The sequence below is a fragment of the Strix aluco genome, chromosome Z, assembly GCF_031877795.1.
Source record: "Strix aluco isolate bStrAlu1 chromosome Z, bStrAlu1.hap1, whole genome shotgun sequence".
Classification (NCBI taxonomy): Eukaryota; Metazoa; Chordata; class Aves; order Strigiformes; family Strigidae; genus Strix; species Strix aluco.
The window spans coordinates 27,047,470-27,066,297 of record NC_133971.1 but is presented as its reverse complement, the minus strand read 5'-3'; the positions used below and the strand labels follow the sequence as shown (position 1 = coordinate 27,066,297).

General features: G+C 43.0%; 1 protein-coding gene across 3 annotated transcripts; it reads right to left on the bottom strand.

The window, feature by feature from the left end:
* Window positions 1–1,041: 1,041 nt before the first annotated feature.
* GCNT4 (glucosaminyl (N-acetyl) transferase 4) lies at window positions 1,042–17,084 on the bottom strand. 3 transcript variants are annotated; one of them, XM_074813391.1, is made up of 4 exons: window positions 7,350–7,486; window positions 5,752–5,815; window positions 2,937–4,241; window positions 1,042–2,482 (listed from the first exon to the last, which is right to left on the bottom strand). In XM_074813391.1, the coding sequence occupies exons 3-4, from the start codon at window positions 4,238–4,240 to the stop codon at window positions 2,389–2,391; spliced, it is 1,398 nt and encodes a 465-aa protein (XP_074669492.1). In that variant the 5' UTR covers window position 4,241; window positions 5,752–5,815; window positions 7,350–7,486; the 3' UTR covers window positions 1,042–2,388. The 3 variants fall into 3 exon arrangements, with proteins under 3 accessions (XP_074669492.1, XP_074669491.1, XP_074669493.1); XM_074813390.1 differs by lacking the exons at window positions 5,752–5,815; window positions 7,350–7,486 and adding an exon at window positions 16,993–17,084; XM_074813392.1 differs by lacking the exon at window positions 7,350–7,486 and having other exon boundaries at window positions 1,042–4,241; window positions 5,752–5,862.
* Between the last annotated feature and the right edge of the window lie 1,744 nt (window positions 17,085–18,828).

The following is an 18,828-nucleotide window of genomic DNA, read 5'->3' as shown; positions in this document are numbered from 1 at the left end:
AATCACTTAACTATGATACAAGCATCAGTATAGCATCTACATTGCTGAATGCAGTCAAAAAACCAGAAGATTATTCAAAAGTTAAGGAATTTATATTTTGGCTGTTCTTTTTCCTGGAAACATTGGAAAATGTTGCCCCAGAAGGCTACAGCATCTTCCCTAGAGATCTGCGAGACTCCCTGGGACAAAGCACAAGAAAACCAGCCCCAATTTAGTGTTGATCCTGACATGAGCAGGAGGCTGGGCTAGATGATCTTCCAGCCTGAACAATCCTATGATTTTTGTGCACTGCCTTTCTACAAGCTTGAATAGCTTTTAAAGTTACCTTTAAAAAACACAAATATCTATAATTCATTAGAAAATCAAAAGTTCATAAAGTTGCAACTATGCTTCTTGTACTTGCCCAGCTAGCAACGTACTGCTGTAATGGGTGATGCTGCCCCACACTACGCCATCTCCACATCCACCTCTTCATTACCTAGGAAGCATGAACTGTCTTACTTCAAAGTAGTTAAATTAAATGTATCATTCAACCAAATTCAGTTAAAGTAGCACAAAGTTGCATGTTGATTAAAATTATTTACTTCACAGAATCACATAATCACTCAGGTTGGAAAAGACCCTTGGGATCATTGAGTCCAACCATCAGCCCTACTCTACAAGTTCTCCCAAACTTCAGTTAAGTTTAATGTGTTGGTGGATTACTTTTATACATTTATGGTAGAGCAAATCACTCAAACACAAATGGGGATGTGTGCATATAGATACATAAAGCCAGTTTAACTAAACAAAAAATTTTAAATGTATCATTAAACATCAATTTGTGTGTACAGAAGGCTGTGGCTTGGCCCTCTGGAATCCTAACATCTTTTATTAAGCTTTTTCCACATGGGAACTCTACTTTATATACAAGTACTGATGAATGAATCTGTAAATACTGCCAATATTTGATTTCCTACAAAGTGTCTATAAATCACATCAAGTCAGGAAAACCCTGGGCAGACATGGCAAGTCACTGAAGTAAGCAACACATACTTTAAAAATAATCCCCATTTATTTCAGAAACGGTACATCAAAGAAATACTTGACCTGTGCATCCACAGACTCCATAAATACTTTGATAAGCAATTAGTATTGTGCAACCAACCCATAACACCCATAGGTTTCAAAGTGCTTATCAAGATAATAGAACGTCACTGTTCCTATTTTACAGCTGAAACAGAAAACTCAGATGACTTGTCTGAGGTCTCATAGGAAATCAGTGTCTTGAATGGGGAAAAAGGCTCTGCAACTCCTGACTTCCAAAACTAATCTTAAGCCGCAGATGATTTGACCATGACTAAATTTATGAACAAAATCTGAGACCAAAAAATGACTTGGTTCTTTCAACTCAAATAAGAAACAAAGATTTCTCATGGGTACAAGACATGGTCATTACTGCAGCAATTTGTGGATCAGTAAGACCAGGTATCCCAAAGTCACTCATAGGAAGAGGCCCCTTAATAAAAGCCAGATGGGTAGAAAGAGGACAGCAGCATGGAGCAAGCTAGACCCTAGTGTCCACTGGAATCACCAAAACTGAACTTGTGGCAGAGCAATGTTTCAGAGAAATCCCCAAAATGCCAAGACGCATTTCTGAGTTGCAAGAGTTTCTGCAGAGACCCCTGCACTAAGAAACACTTCTCTCATGCTGCAGGATGGGGACCCCAGCTGCAAGGAGGCTCCCAGGCCACTTCACTACCAGGAGGCCTGGCAGGGCAATGGGAAGCAGAGGCTGTTGGAAAACAGTTGCTCTACAGCTGAACCAGGGCTTGCTCAGGCACCCATCAGCTTGGGATCGTGGTGGTGCAAGGCCACACGACTTGGACAAAAAGACACTTCTACACAGGGTCTTAATTTCTGTAATATGGCTATTATGATTACCACCTGACTTCACATGTTTTGCATTTCAACATAGTTCACATTGCTGAACACTAATTAGAAATAGCACTTGTTATCCACTGTGTGTAGACATACTGTCTCAAGAGGACTGGGATTTCACAGGAGAATATTTCTACAGGCAGAGACAGAAATGAAGATTGTCTTCTTTTGGCATGGATATTTACCCTAAGGGGCTGCAGAGACTGCTGTTAGGGCACGTTTGTATACTGCCTATACAGTTCATAATCAACCACCACTGATTTCATAGGCGTGGCACAGCACCTGAGCACGCACTTCACAGAAGGAAACACAATGCACAAATGAGCTGGGAGAAGAGAATGATTCTACAGACAATGCAGTATCTAAGGATCTTCTTTCCCTTATATCATCCAGTCATATTCACATTGCAAAGATCTTTGTTAGCTCCCACAGACGGGAAGTTTGGGACTTCAGGTGAGGCCACACGGCTCATTTGGTGTCATGCTGATCTCTTGGTTTAGTCCATGAGCTGGGCACTTCCAGTTTTCTTGAGGTAGCAGATACAGAGGTCTTTGTTTCATACCTTTAAGAAAAAGAAAAGTGAAGGAAAAGGGGACAGGTAGACAGATGTGTTGGAGTTTCTTAGGAAAGACGCAAACACACTTGATGTAAAACACAGTTCGGAAATATTCCATTGGGACAGACAGCGCCAGAGACTCCAAAACCAAACTTCATCCTCTCAGAATCACCCTGAAGAACAATTACAGGATTGTTGTGGCAAGTAACAAACCAGTTAATCAGAGAGGCATGACATTTCATAAATAAATCGCCAAGCACCTGGCTCTCCAGGGCCCCGAACTTCATGTAGAATGGACATTTTACTCGCTAACATCCTGCAACAGATCAAGGCAGAGGAACTGCAGGTGCTGTGCTATAACAGTACACAGCACTGACAGCAGATAAGATAGTGCTGCTATAGCGAGGCATTCACAGAATTTATGTGTAGAAAGTATTTATCAGAGGACAAATATACCCACTCTTTCTGTTGTTCTGCCAGTTTTTCTGCCAAGCATTTCACCAGGACAGGGTCTACTTTGGAGTCAAACTTGTTGGCGAACCAGTGCCCGTAATTCAGAAGCCATCTTAATTCTGCAGCCCCATAAATGCAGACACTGCGAAGGTGGGTACCAGTGCAGGGAGGATACAAATGGTCTTCAAGATAATTCCATTTCACCAGACGAGTTTTGCTTTGTAGGTCTGTTATGTCCTGGGCCGACCTTGGAACTTCCCCAGGGACCCCAGGAACACGTACAAGAGTGGCCCAGAAGTGTTCATCTGGAGAGTATGTATCCCTTGACCACTCGAAAAAATCTTTTGCAAGAGAGCTTTCAAGGGTATATTGAATAAATGCTCGGCTTAAAACAAAATAGGCACTGCCTACAAATACCTCAATATCATGAGGCGGTGGATTCTTGGAAATGTTGGTTTTTACAGGCATCTGCATGTATTCATAAGGCACCTTCGTAAGTTCATAGTGATAAGTAAATCGTTCTCTTTTGCTACTGCTTGGCTTTATAGTTTCCAGCATGTTTCCTCCATCAAGTTTCCTCAGCTCAGCGACCAACTCGAAATTTGACCTCAAAGGAAAATCTTGGCCACACAAATTAATGACGTATTTCCAGGGAACTGAAGAGTCCATCAAATCAGACAAACAATTTAAATCTGCTTGCAGCCGTGAAATATGTGCATAGTCCACTGTCTCCAATTTTGATGCAATGAAAATATTGGGGAAACATTTAGCTAGATTGTTCATAGCAGATTTGAAACCTTTCGCTGCTTTTTGGTCATAATGAATGCAGTAAATATTTTGATGACTGTACAGTGAATGTATGAGCCTTTCTACCATTACTGCATCTTTGTGGACGACCAAAGAATAGGCAACTGGAAAACTCTCCTCCTCTGGAGAAACAGGTTTTAGGTGGTATTTCCTAAGTGAATGATACACATGGCAAGCACTCGTCATTGCTATCACATCTTCATCAGCTAAATCAATTATCTCTTTTCTTCTTATCTCTAAACTCTTGCCAATTTCATGGGGATCTTGTTCATATATAGAGGAACAATTAATTTCATACTGGAACTCATTTCTAAGGTAGGAATACCTGTTTCTAACATAAGAAGAAGTGCTCAAGAAGTGCTCAACCAAATAAATGCCCTTAGAGGGAAAGAAGTGTCTTTCAACATGGAGGATCTTCAGCAGTGCAATCAGCCACCCTGTAACACACAGGATTAGGATCTTTCGTCGTGAGGGACATTTGTTGGGACACTTGCGTCTCTTCATTCTGCAAGAAAACAGAGACATAATGGTATTTTAAACCAGGAACAAAGCATCAGAGACAATTCTAGCTTCTAAGAAAGACATGTGCACACTGGTCTGTCTACAGCATAAACACCACCCTAGCAGAACAAGGCACTGGAAATCTGCAGTTTTTTCTTAATCATCATGTTAATTCACAGACAGATTTTACCACAATAGTAGGCAAAGATTTCATTCCCCTGAATTAGCTGACAGAAGGCAATAAACCAATCCAGATTTCAGATGATTTCCAGCTAAATAAGAGTAATGGAACAAGACTACCACTGTTTATTTCCCAGACTTTTTTTTTAATTTCTTATGAGTCACAAACTGAAATACAGCTACCCCTACATTGGCAGAAACATGACCATCCTTTAAATGAGTTGGAAGGATTGTTTATTTTCCTGAGTAACTCCAGGGGATTCAATAGGAGCAGCAAGGGGATCTCTTGTGTGTCTGCGAAGAATGCATGCTTAATGGTAGATATTAGTATTTTTAAAAAATAAAGCATTAAACTGAAAGCTTTAGAATTAAGTCAGAGCATTCTCATTGTCTAACACTGGGGCTGGCCCATGAAGATGTCCGAGGGGAAATGAATTTCCTTCCCCTCCTCTCCCAACAGGGTCTGACAAGACCAAAGTCCTCCTTGTGTCCAGATTTCTTTTGGAAAATACTGTTAACCTGCCCTGAAGAAAGAGACGGATGAAGACATCGCACTTCCATCCACTGGAATGAGCATATAATGTAACCTTTTGAAGTCAGAAGGGGTAGTAGTGAGCAACAGTGCATCTATACTGTTCTCTTCTGTTGTGACACAACATTGGATGGGACTGCAAAAACACACATGGCCCCTTTTTAGGCAGCAGGGTATTTAATAACATTCCTGTGTAGCAACTTAACAACTGAGGTATTACAATAAAAGCTAAATACAGCGATCCTCTTTCCATATAGCTCCGCTTTACCAGCTGAATGCAAGCAGCATTGTTTCTATCCCTGAATTCAAATTAGACCAGAGTTTACATCCAGGTGCAGCATTAAACTTAGCTCTACTTAGTTTAAAATAAGCTCTATTTTGTCTCTAGATTGAAAAGCTCTCCAAATTTTCTTTTGAGAAGAAGCTGTTCTGCAATGCTTCAGAGTGAATAAAATGGCAAGGCCAGCAGAAGTGGCTCAGATGTCTGCAAATCCCACATATGCATGTACAATCAAGTACTGAGGGGTGCGTGCACCACTTACTGCAAGACTAACTTCAGCATCTTTAGCATTCCCACTAATGTCAGGTCTTGCAAGTTGTAGCTTCAATTAAAATGCAGCCTGTCAAGGCAGAGCTCTTTCATTAGTCTGTTCTCCCTGACTTTCCCTTTCACTGTGTGTCTTTCTCCTTGATATTTCTCTTCTGGGGGCAACAGAAAGGAGAAGTAAATGCCACCTCCTTGTTTCATCTGGGGGTGTCAGGTATAGACCAGGCAAGGGAGCGAGGGTAAGTCAACACGTACCTTATTTTGTAGAAGCCAGAGCTCAGCAGCTTTCTGCAGGTTTTACAAACAGTCTTCAGGTACGCTAACAAACAAAGAGAAAAAACTAGATCTATCTCCCCACAAAGCCAAAAATCCCACCTTCCCACTTATCCAGCAGGTGCTTTCCTTCACTTCTTCTCCAAACTAATCCCATCTAATCCAGATCTCCCCTTTACCTACTTCCTTTCTATACCTATGTTCCAGGAGAAAAGTCGCTCTTAAAAGCCACTCCTAATCAAAGCCATGTTTCCAGCCATGTGATGGAAGCCCTGCAGAGGGGAATACAGCTAACCTGTCCCCATTTTTTTCTTTGGAGGGAGAAGACCTGTGTGGTACAATCTCTCTGCAAAGCCCACCCTGTGACTCTTGCACAGTGGTCTCCCTGGCTACCAAGGACAACCCCTACCACTCCTGGCTGAACAGGGATCACCTCATCCAGGGAGTAAATCTTCCCTTCCTCTCTACCTCCTTCAAAAAGTCAAAAGAGAGCCTGGACAAAGAAAAAGGAGGGGGGAAAAAAGCATATCCTTCACTGCTCCAAACCCCCTCTTCCTATGGTAGCCATGTATGGAAGCTGACCCTATGTCAAACATTCTGTTTCTAGGCTAACCAATGAAAAAGCTATTGCGTCATGCTTCCCCACCTGAAACTACCAACCTAGACCACTGGAGCCCAGTGCAGTCCAGAATTAGACCAGGATGTGCAAGAAATCACCTGGACAGCACTGAGGTCTCCCTCTTTACAGCTGATGAGCAAAGGATCCACACCCAGCTCCCTGAATGTTTCTATGTTTTCTGGCACTGCCAAGCACAAGACACCATTTTGCCATATAAAGAGGTCATAGAAATCCAGAAGACTGTGGTGACATGGTTCAAATTCCCTATGGAGGAATTAAGGAGCACGGGTGAGAAATCTCAGCTCCTCCACCAAATCCCTTGTTTATGGAGGATCTCCCCTTGATCCTAGACAGCATCTGGTCAGATGAGAGCACCAGAAGCCAGCAATTACATCCACAGCCCCACTTGTTTGTTGTTTTTTGGTTTTGTTTTGTTTACAACTCACACGATATCACCATCACCACAGTGGTCTAGACAGAATCAGGCCATGTGTGACCCCAACCACTCCTAAGCACTCTTAACATCTCTCCAGCAGTGCAGTTCACCACTACCAATACCCCACTGTCCCTCCGGCTCCATTCTTATCACAACAAATTCTTGTTGTTACCTCTGACGCACTCCACAGCCAGGCTCAGTGTATCAGTATGAGGGCAACAGCTTTGCTCTTTAGGCACAAATCATTTGCCTCTAACCAGGAGGAAGTTAGTTTCTGCAAAAGACCATGATTCCTTCAGGAGAAGTATGAGACCAGAGAATGAAATCCCTCAGGACAGAAGGGCCACCACAGATCTTATCAGGTTTTGGTTCAAGTGCAAAACTCTTATTTCTTGCCACATGCAGCACTCAAAGCCCCACTCAGACATAGCAGTGTACTGTACACACAGTCCTCTCTGGAGGAGGAGGGAACAAATGACATGTGGCAGACAGGAACAGGCACATAGAGCTACCTGAAACACCTACCTGGGTTAGCACTGACCAGATGCTACCTCCAGTTAACTTGCTCACGAGTATTTTTTTTTTCTCAGGTGCTACCATACTATATGCAGGAGCAATGTTCCATCTTTTGCGCAAGGATTTTATATTAGGAAGGGAGCTTCGCATTGCCATCTTGCCTTGTTTTGTAAAATTCTGCACTTTCTTTTCTGCATGCCAGAAGACTCCTGAAGAGATTGAGACTGATCTCATCTCGCGACCAAAACATATCACACAGCTGGTCTATATACACACACACAGCATCTAACCTGGTCAGGGCACTTACTGACTGGGATGCCAAGTACTGAATGATTCAGAAAAGGTAAATGGGTGTTTTTATTTATCCTTTGCATCTGTAAAGCAAGGGATATTCAAAGAAAACAGACATGCAAAAATACAAGGGAAACACATTCATGTTGTGCAACAAAACACATGTTCTTACACAACACATAATTATAGTCTGTCATAAGGTACCTTAAAGACCATGAACTCATCAGGATTCAAGAAGGAGTTAGGCAATCAGCTGGCTATTGAGAGTTTCCAGAGTTACCTTCACCAATACATAAATATGGATGAAAAGCTAAATTCCCTGGAACCACAACATCAGGCAGTTACCAGCTGCCAAGACTTCTGACATGAAATTTTTACCTGTAAAAATGTTTCTTGTTATCATTGCCCTGTTCTCTGAATCTTCTTTTATCTACTGCTGGACCAGAAGAGAATTACTAGTTAGATCCACAATGGCAATATTTGTACACCACCCAGAAAACAGCTGGGTTTTCCATTGGTGTATTTCACTGTCTTTTTTTTTTTTTTTTTTACTTTCCTCCCTGCAAGAAGCTGTTTTGGACAGCTTTACACCTCTGAACACTTAAAATCATTTGCTCTCTGCAACTGTGCAAGCTGCACAATGACACAAAAGGAGGAACAAGGTGGTGGGAGAATTTCACACCCTCTTGAAAATGTTCAGCCACAGATCAAGTCCCTCTGCTCACACTGTGTTGGCCTTAGTCAGCAGAATAAATCCTCCCAAGAGGACTGGGAAAAGGCTGACCCATGCCACTCTCAAATGGAAATTCTTGGTCCTTGCCTCCATGCTAGGCTCAGTTGTTTGTGTCTGCCTAAGGCAATGATGCTGGGCTTGCAGAAGCACCAGAAAATACACAGCACTCTTCAAGTGGGCAGTGGAACTCCACTCTTTCCTCCCTGATTCAATCTAGTGCACAAGTCTTGTCTTTTGGGGGGCTGCAGAAGAATTCTGCAGCTCTCCTGGGGCTCACATGACACTTATAAAGCCCTGTAAAACCAGAGGATAAACTTTCTTCCCTGTGTACTGAAACCATTGAAATTTATGAACCAAGCCATGGCCTGCTAAAGGAAGTGCTGGGAAGGAAGGCCAAGCTGAAGGCAGAAGTGTGCCAGAAACTGAACACAAGGACATACACTAGAATTAGACCTTGGTTTCTACTGACTTGCAGCAGCTGGGGAAGAGAGAGAGAACATGGACATAAGTACACAGGAAATAACACATATATGTCTATAGACATTCATATATATACTTTGGGTAACACAGCAAAGGTTTGGGGATGTATGGTCTGATCACAGGGGAATACCTGTAAAGATCTGTTGCGTCAATAGTGACTTCCAGTTCCTATCAGCCAGATGTGCAGAAGTTTACCTTCCCCCAAAAAATTGTTAATCCTGCTTACAAACTAGTGAATCTTACTCTGGCAATCTGTAAACACAAATTAACAGCCACTGAAGCTGCAAAGTACCTAGAAGTGTGCAAACCCCTACAGTGGGCACATCATAAACATGAATAGCAGTGTTTGCACCTGCACACCATCCATAGGCAAACTGCTTGCATAAATCACCCAAGTTCATACTGGAACACTGTCATGGAGGTAAAAGTAAAGCTCACCTATAAGGGCCAGAGAATCAAATTGAACTGGTGGCTATTTTTCTTGGCTTTTACAATACAGATTACTATAACAACACAGAAAAGTTGAATCTCTACTGAGAGACTGTAATTGCTTGAAATGTTAAATGCTTGCAAGGTGAAACCAAAGGAAAGGCTAATTAAAGGTAAATTAAGGCCTGCTTTTAGGATTCTTTTGGGAGGGGGAAAAAAAAAGTATTAAAACAATACTAATTTCAGCTCTACTGACTCATAACATTTCTACACACCACCATGCACTTATCCTGTGGAATTCCCTAAGTATGCCTTTGGGGTGTGGCTAGTCCAAATCTGTCATGAGCAAAGACTGCAGCACATCACGCGTGTGTCTGACCAGGCACCTCTCTATCAGAAGGACGCAACACCCGCAGCACCTCTCCTTCCCATGCTGACCCTGGTGCAGCCTGGGCTCCAGGAATCTGCTCTTGGGTGTTGAGAGGGGGACAGATCAGGATTTGACACAAGAGCACAGCCACCGGTCAGTGACTTTCACCCGTATCTACCCTTCCCCATTCCATCCCTCCAGGAGTCACCTCAACTCCTGCAAACAGGAATGAGAGTAAGTTTGCACAGCCAAGCACTCGAGGAGGGCAGGAGCCGTGGATCTTTGCTGAGCATAAGACTTCTGTTCAGATTCTCCCTAAGTCATACAGCCTTTTCACAAACCCTGTCTCCCAGGGAAATCTGCCTCTCCTCTCTCTGCACCACACTTCTGCTAAACCATCCAGATTTTAGCCTCTCCATGTTGGCCAAGAACAAACATGCACATTTGTATCAGTCTAATTAACAGACCCATTATTGATTTGCTACATCAAAGTTTAATCTATGGCAATTCATCTGAAGATTTCCATTGGAGAAATCTGTGTTTCCCTTGTCACTAACACCATAATGCATGCACAAAAAAAAATAATTATAAAAACCTGGGAAGTGGCTCTCCCTTCACATCTGCTGTTCATATTCAGAGATGGACAAAGGCCATCCACCAAGTACTGACTACAGCTCTTAGTCTCTCAAAGATGATGCTCTCAGCTGCAAATTTCGCTGTGTCAAAACTTTCTTTATTCATAAAGCCATGTACACCGCTCGGGATTCAACCATGAAATGAAAATGAGTGAAGTTGTTGGGAAGAGGGGGAAATCTTCTCTGCAGGTTCTCAGGCTTCAGGTGGGAGCACAGCATGGTGGCTGGGGAGCAGTTCAGCTAAAAGCTTCCACTCACTAACTACAGGCATTAATTACAACTCTTCTGATTGACAGCACAGCTCTAGTATGCCTTCTGCGATATTGAAATTTAAAAAGCAATCCCTGAGAAGGATTAAGCAAGGGTTAGGTGTGCTGCTAACACCAGATGCAACCTGGTCAGAAAACCCTGTACATCCTGCTCTGAAGCCATGTGAACAACGGAGTGCTTTTGCATTTCACTGGCACTCCCAAAAAACATGTGTGGTGCCTCAAGGCAGTAAACATTTCCTATTTCAGGATCTTTTATTTAAACTGGACTGAAAAAAGTTCTAAAAGAAATCCAGTTTTGAATGGGAACAAAGTATCAGAGATGGCAACAATCCATGTTTTGGCTTGTTTTGCAGTTTAGCTTTTTTGTTTCATCAAAATTAAGCTGGATTAGAGCAACATTTGCTTCTTTATTTGCATTTCACATAATAAAAAATATGTTCTCTTCTGTAAAAATTTGTAAAAAGTAGCAGTGACAATCCTGGCCGCCAAGGTAGAGCCTAAGAGGGAGTGATTATCTGCCTGCCTAAAAAGCTCTTCTGCATTTTCACTTGAATATTGTGTAAATTTTTTGTTGCATGCTGATCTAAACACACTGGATAAGGCCACTGTGAAGTATCACAGAGGTAGCAAGGCCATTGCAAGCGAAGCTTGTAACTCTCCTGTATTATTTAATTCGTATTATTTATAGTTCCGTAACATGGAACATCCGTGATGCTGTGGAAACAATGCTAATCAGTGTAAGCTAGATTTAAATTGAGTGTTCCTATCTGAGGTTTCACTGTATTTACCAAACCACTGCAAAAGCAGACCTTTGAAACTGTTGCATCTTCTCAGTGCTATGCAGACAAGTGAATCGTCACAGTTCAGCTGGTGAACTGCATATTTGGGGTAGCACAGGATATCTCCTACCAGCCCAGTGTCCCTTCCCTGGAAGGAAGCAGACCACACATACACGAAGAGGAATGGGGAGAAGTCATACCCATCTCCCTGTAAGCCCGTGGCCCTTGAAAGAAAAATAAAAGCTGATGCTGTGTGTTGGAAGAGGAACAGAACACTCAGGTATTAATCGGTTGAGTCTGTACACTATGAGATGTGGTGGTCCAAATTTCTGCTCCGAAGAGCTTCCTGTGAGCATGCAAATTAATTTATTGGGAATAACATTTTATATAAGGTATACATTCATTCCTTCAGAGTAAAAGCAAGTTTAAAGCACCGCTCCTACTAAGAAACCATATAACCATGCCATCATGCATTATTTCATAGAATCATAGATTGGTTTGGGTTGGAAGGGACCTTTAAAGGTCACCTAGTCCAAACCCCTGCCATAGGCAGGTACATTTCCACTGATCTGCTTGAGGTTGTCCTACAACATCTAGAAATACTGTATGCTAGGGAGCAGAACTCAATGTGGTTAAATTACTCAGAGTGCTTCTGGATTTGGTCTTGAAGAAAACCAGCAGAGAACCTATTCTGTATCCTGGTTGCTGTACCATGCATGCGAGACCCACCTTGCCCAATGTTTGTCAGACTAAGAATCTGAGGTCACTCCGCAGCTGGTAAAAAGATGTAAGGAACTGCAAAGGACCATCAGTTTGTTCCAGAGCACAGGCTGTGAGACGGCCTGGGTGAGGCAGCCCTAGGAAAGTCACTGCCCCAACAAACAGGAGCCAGGACAAAAGCCTAGCTTTTGCACCAGCACTGCAAGCTCTGTCAGCTTGCAATGGTGCAGCCTTGGTGCACATCCAGTTTGAAGCATTCTGGGGGTAGCAGCACAGCAACCAACCCTGATCTTTGGTCAGTAATACCCCAGCAACTATTCTGTCCCAGAGCAGTGCTCAGGAGCAATGGAGAAAAGTCAGCCTGAAAGCTGCTCTGGTCAGCACAAGCATGAGGCAGCACAGAGAACCAAGCTCCTGCTCTGGCTGACCCCCAATGGCACGTATCCACCACGGTTACAGGAGCTTCCACCCTCTTTGAGACCACCTATCTATAAAGGGTTAAGGAGGGATTCCAGCAACCCAGAGAAACAGACAGGTTCCCTTCTGCAGAGCAGAGAAACTGGCAGGCTTTGAGCTAATGCTGCCTCACTGAAGGCGTGTTTCCACTTTACTAAAACCCTAATGAGTTACATATGCAGAGCCCTAGTTATTGAGAGCACCGAGTGCCCAGGGCTTTACTGCTGCGTCTCACATTATTATTTCTGCTGTTTCCATAAACCCCGTGTACCCAGAGTAACAGCAACTTCCAATCTGTGCAACTCAGTGATGCCAATGTCATTCTAGCACAGGAGGAGTCTGCAGCTCCCTTCACCCTGAGCAGGAACAAATTACCAACTCTCACATTCCTCTTGCTCTGCACAGCAAGTCTCACCTGCAGTCCACACAGTCCACCTCTTGCATCCCTGTATCAGCAGTACAAGTCTGAAAATATGAAAACTGACTGCCTTGCAGGAAAAAAGACAGCAGACCCCCCTGGCACTGAAGAAGCAGCCCCAGCCCCTCCAGAACCCTCTGTTCCTATTTTGCAAATTAATCTATGGCTATTGGAAACAGCTTCCTCGGGAATAAAGCAGTTTCCAAAAAGCTGTTCCTTTAAAGTAACAGTTGCATTATTCAAGGTAATTTTTATGTAACTCAAAAGTCAAAGACCTGTGGGTATTTACATTTTACATCTACTCTTTTCTCCTTCTCCCCATCTAGCAAAAACTCCTGTGGGGCAAAATCAACCATGAAAAACAGTGAAGATTCAGACAAGCTACTTTTGATGGAGACCATTTGTAACTAAAGTCCCCAATTAAGAGTTTGCTTTAACTGGTCCAAAAAGGGCAAATGTGTCATTGGTCTCATCAAAATATGTGGTCTTCTTCCACCCTTTCCTATGCACTGCAGAGGTGTTCCCAGTTCGTCTGTATTCAGATCACACTGGTTTATTAACAGTTCACCAACCACTTTGTTTGAGACTACAAGGAGTTTTGCAACTCCCCAGCACTTCATTCCCTTTCCTCATTGTGTCTTTTCTGATATAGCTTGTGCTCCACTAAACATGAGCGTTTCAGTGATTAATGGTAGAAGCTGCCAGGTGGATCTACAGAGTCCACAAGCTCCCTGGATGCTGTCTGCAGGCTGGTGCTGTCATGAACTGCCTGGGTCCATCACAGGAAGCCCAGAGCCTGGTGGGGCCAAGACACACCAGAAGTCTCCCTGCAGGCAGAAGGATGAAAATCCTGCTTTCAAGGTTGGGTTTTGGCCAGGAAGGCTGGAGGGATCTCTGCTCAGAGCAGGCTGGCCTCATGGAGAGGGGAAAGGTGCTCCAGACAGCTCTGAAAGCAACAGGTTCAGCAGCAGGGCTACCTGAGGAAGCTTGTAACCTGTCTGCCTGCAACAACCAATGGATCACAACTTTCCTGAGGAATGCAAGGTGTGCATCAGTCAATGTCCACTGCTCCCCTGCTCTGCCCTCTATCAGTCCTTCCTTAAGGACCTGTTCAGCAGGTAAGCAAAAGTTCAAGCTCAACCACCAACTACATTGAGCTACAGAAAAACCAAACCCATGATATTCCTTAATGTGTAGCCCTGTCAAATTTATACTATTTATTTTCTACTTTAGCATTACCCAGCAAAGAAGTCTGTGACTACTGTTTGCTACAGATTCCACAAACAATTTTTGGTGTCATGTCAGTCAACCAGCTGGTGGGAACCATCTCCCTAACTGTTGTCACATCAGATTCGGAGTGGCTAACCCAGACTGTGGAGTGGCAAGACACATTGGCTGCTACCAGAACAGAGATTCTTGGAAGATTCAGGCTGTGAGTAGGCACTGCTCTCTCCTCAGTTGATCTGAAATGCATATTACTCGCTATGAATGCTGTTGTAGGACAACCTGCTTTTGTGCTTGCCACAGAGCAAGAGCTAAGTGAAAAGGTCAAGTCTGAATACAAGTCTGTGGAAGGAGAGGAAATGGAGAGAGAGGATGCAGGGGAGCAGGAATGCTCCTACCCCACCATGCTGTTGTCTCTCCCACATAGAAGCCCTTCTGATGACAGACAGCACAAATCAGGCTCCTTATTTATCACTTGGGTTAAAAAATTAAAAATGGGAATGGCTGCTGAGAAGAGTAGGAGCAGCAGAACAGAGGTTGAGAAATGATGAAAGAGGAGAATGGAGAGACAATCAATGAGGGTAAGTGCTTCCATGTTGGTAGCATTAACAACATCGACAAAAAATCAAACAGAGCAGCCAAACAGCTGCTTTCTCTGACTCACTACTCCCCCATCCCTCAAAGGCATCTGAGGCAAAATCAGTGTCTACACCTTTTCTTGGAAACCAGGTCACACTGTATTTCAGCAACCAACACCATTATCATATAATAGCAGGAACCATGGAACAATTCCCTCTCGTCCAGGCAAACACTTTAGAAAAAGTTCTCCCTGATAAAATATCTCTGTTTGTTTAATACACACCCACTTACATAGCAATGCAAAACTGGTCAAGCTGTTTGCATGACCAGCTCTGCAGAAAGATGCAGTTAGTTCCTTTTGGTTTTCCCTCTACTCTATACAAATCAAGTCACTTGACTGGTCTCTGGGGAAGGTAGAGGGGACAATGTTCCTGGGAAGCTGGAGAAGGAGAAAAGTAATGATGTACTTTGTTAAGTGATTTTTTTTTATTTTTTTTTTTTTTAGTAAACTGTTTGAATTAAACTTTTAACTCTACTTGATTATTCAATGCTGTTAGCTGGGAAAGTTAATGTATTCATGTGCTAATGTTTACTGCTGCTAGCTGGTTACTTCCATCACAAAACTGTCTATTGATAAGGATTGCAGAGCTTCTCTGGGAGTACTTTTATTGACATTAAATCTAGATCAGTTGATTCTATTGAGCTTGTCTGGTTCTCCACTTACCTTCCCTGTACTGGAGTCTCAGCCTATGCCCCTGTAACATAGCAGTGCCCACTACCAGCCTCATTCCACACAGCTCACCCCCTTGTTTTGGCCTGCCTGATGTAATACTTAGATTTCCTCTAAATGTCAGACAACCAAAGAGCTAAGTATTACATGCTGCCTTATGGACCTCTAATTGTGAGATGTGGAAAAATACGCCATTACTTTTAGACCTAAGCCCAATTAAATGATAAGCCAGCCAATTTTAAGATCCTGAAGACTTAAAACACAGTGCCCCAAGCAAAAAACTACAGCTTACCACAGCCTGTTTTGTGCTTATGGAAGAGGAAAGACAGCTTCTCACCATATACATGGGAAGCACAGGTTCAGCAAAGATTTGGCAATCATGGGTGTCGCATACGACTTTGTCCCAGTGCCAAACACGAGGAGTCTTCATTGCATGGGATACACAGATCTGTGTTTCCCAATGGAACCTGCTGTGCTGACAGTAAGTTCTTTTGCTTGTCTGTCTGCCTCTCAGTCCCAACTCTCTATATTTTCTTTAGAAAAAGGTGGATATTCTTCTAGCTGCCTCCAATACATCGGTGATCTCCATAATTGCAGTAAAATATTATCATTAATTTCTGCACGTCCATGTTCCAGGTAAAGAAAGTCTGTGTCTCTGCTCTGTGGCCAGGAAAAAGAGGCAAGTGACTTCTGCAGGGTCATGCAAGAAGACAGCAGCACAAGACATAAGTGAACCTGGTTCCTCTGCATTCCCAACTAATATGAACTGCTTTACAATAAGTTTTGATGGAAACTGTTCTGGTGAAGGCCTGAAAAGCAAAATCTCTTGGCAAATCCCTTGGTATATCCCAAACTATTCTGTCCTGCCAGCCAGAGAATTTGCAGCCCTGTTAAAGCAAGGAAGTGTTTAGGAAGTCCATGGTTTAGTTTGCCATGGAAATTCTCAGGCCTGATTTCTTGTATGTTGAGTATTTAAATTCTCTGACTTTAAGAGATGGGAGTATCCATGATTCCCAAGGACTTATGCACCATAAAGGCAGGAGTCAAGACAAAAATTTTTTTTTCATTAATTAATTATTTTGAAATCGTAAATAGAGTTCACTCACTTGTAATTTGGGACAATCTGGAGTTTAACAGCTTTGTTCCAACTCATGTGAGAGTTTAAAGTAATACTACTACTGTGGTGGAGAGAGGGTTAATTTTTTCCCCCTAACTACCACATAACATAAAAATCAGGCCCAAAGGGCCAGAACTTGTGTACATTGGCAAAGAGTAGCACCGTAAGAGGGGGTGGAAGTTTCCTGTTAGACAGGGAGGCAGGAGAAACTGCACCACACTGCAGAAAAGCTCCCATTAACAGCTCAAAATATTTCTTCATTTCCTTCACCTCTCCACCAAGCTGCCTGCACTCTTGTCTGTGAGCCCCCACTGTAAATCACCCCCTTAAAGTCAATTCACCCCAGGTCAAAGTCTTCACTGCCAAAATCACAACTTGTCACATCAGCAAGATCATTTCAGTAAGAGCTGCAGACCTACCTCCCAGAATCTGCTGTGGTCTCTTCCCCTTGCAGAGCTCTTTAGGACGCTCTGTGCCAGAAGATCAACACAGGCATGGCCAGCTCAGTGGTTGAACAGAGTCCTGGTGTCTGCTCCATCCTGACAATCCCTGCAGCCTCCACCTTTACTGGTGTTTCAAGCGCGTGTGAAGTCGGAGGTACAGAAGTAGCCAGGACGACATTATTGCTTGCACAGATTATGAAAGAAAAGTGTAAAATGTTAGCTGAAAGATGGTGAGTATGGAGGCTTTCTGCAATAAGCTGTGGAAGCCATTATCTGTATTATAAGCATATAATTTTTGTTTACTTGTATAGCATTTCTAAGCATCGAGAAGATGGGGGAAAAAAGCACTGTAAAAAGAACAGATCACATCAAAGCAACCTGATTTCTTTCTACAGCAGGGTGAAGAGAGCTTGGGGAGAGGCAGAAAAGTGCCCAGATGTGACAAGTCTCTGTCAAAAGCCTCACCAAGTTCAAGACTCACACAGTACTTCAGGTACCGAAATGTCAGGTTTTGAAGGCCTTGCTCCCTCCAGATGAAATAGCTCTGCCACTGAGCCAAGGCCAGAAATTTGGGCTCCTGGTATGACCCCAAATGTCCTGGTGATACTTTCTGAAACTCTTTTTAGACATGATGATCTGTATTGCAAGTTCACCTATACATAAGTACCTCATATGATATACAATGTCTCTTATATGGCAAGAAATATATTTTTGTGTTATTATACCTAAACGTTGTGTGCGTAATGGTTACAAAGAAATGTGAGGAACTAAACAATGTACTACTTGCGTGTGCCACAAACAAATACCCCAGTATTTTCCCTCAAGAAAAGCACAGCAGCAGTACTCCTAAGGCATACATAGCATTCTCCTCCTCTCCACCCACATTTTGACCAAAGTATTGTGCACACCAGCCTCCTCTTCATCATCAGCCTTCCAGCTCATACGGATTTATAAACTGCACATCTCTGTACTACAGAGCTTATTATTTGTGCTCTGTTCTCCAGCGTAGCAGGAGCAGGTTGAATCTCATAAGCTCCAAAGAGAGGTTTGGTGTCACAGATCCACAGAATCCTGCAGTCCTCCCTTAGCTCGATGGGCCCAGCACAGCAAATTCATACAGCAAGAAGAGCTTCTGAATTCCCCACTTAATATTTGGCACTCCCTGTATGCATAAGATGCAATGTGGCATAATAGTAGCTGGGTCAGATTTACCTCTTTTCAGTGTTGTGGGGAGGGTACAGTGAGCAATGGTATCAAATGTTATTAATTGATTAAAAAATTAAGAACATAGAAATATAGAGATGATGGGAATTTCCTGTGAGATAAAAGCTCCCAGCACACACAAAACTGGAAAAGGTCTGCAGACAGCTGTGTATCTTTTGCATAAGATTTAGGGTGCTGACTTGTCCTTGCCTGAAAAGCAGGCATGCAGAAAGACATCCCCCCATCAAAGAACAATGCATGACAAAAAAGCACACAGGCCAACTGCACTCTGCAATGTCAATCCAAAAGGAGAAGGTCTTTGATTAGCACCTGGAAATCAGCAGCTAACTTCCTGATGCATCACACAAGCCACACTGCAGTTAGACAATGTGACAGAGCACGAGGATGTGTGGGTCTCCAATAGGCTGGTATCTACCCTGTTATCTGTTTAATGATGTATCTGTCTGGGCATGATGAGATTAGAGAACAACTCTTTCTTCACAGTTGTCCATCTTGTACTCAAAGCAGAGGAATCTGCATGTTGCACTTGGTCACGTTGCAAATCCTGGTGAAACCTTCTTCATTTTTAAGTTTTTCAGCAAGAGGTCT

Bases quoted from the DNA above. Each gene is read 5' to 3' on its own strand.
- GCNT4 (XM_074813390.1), bottom strand. From the start codon at position 4,240: ATGAAGAGACGCAAGTGTCCCAACAAATGTCCCTCACGACGAAAGATC. The intron at 2,483-2,936 runs GTGGGTATATTT...TTTTTCTTAAAG, and splicing joins CTGGCAGAACAACAGAAAGA to GTATGAAACAAAGACCTCTG.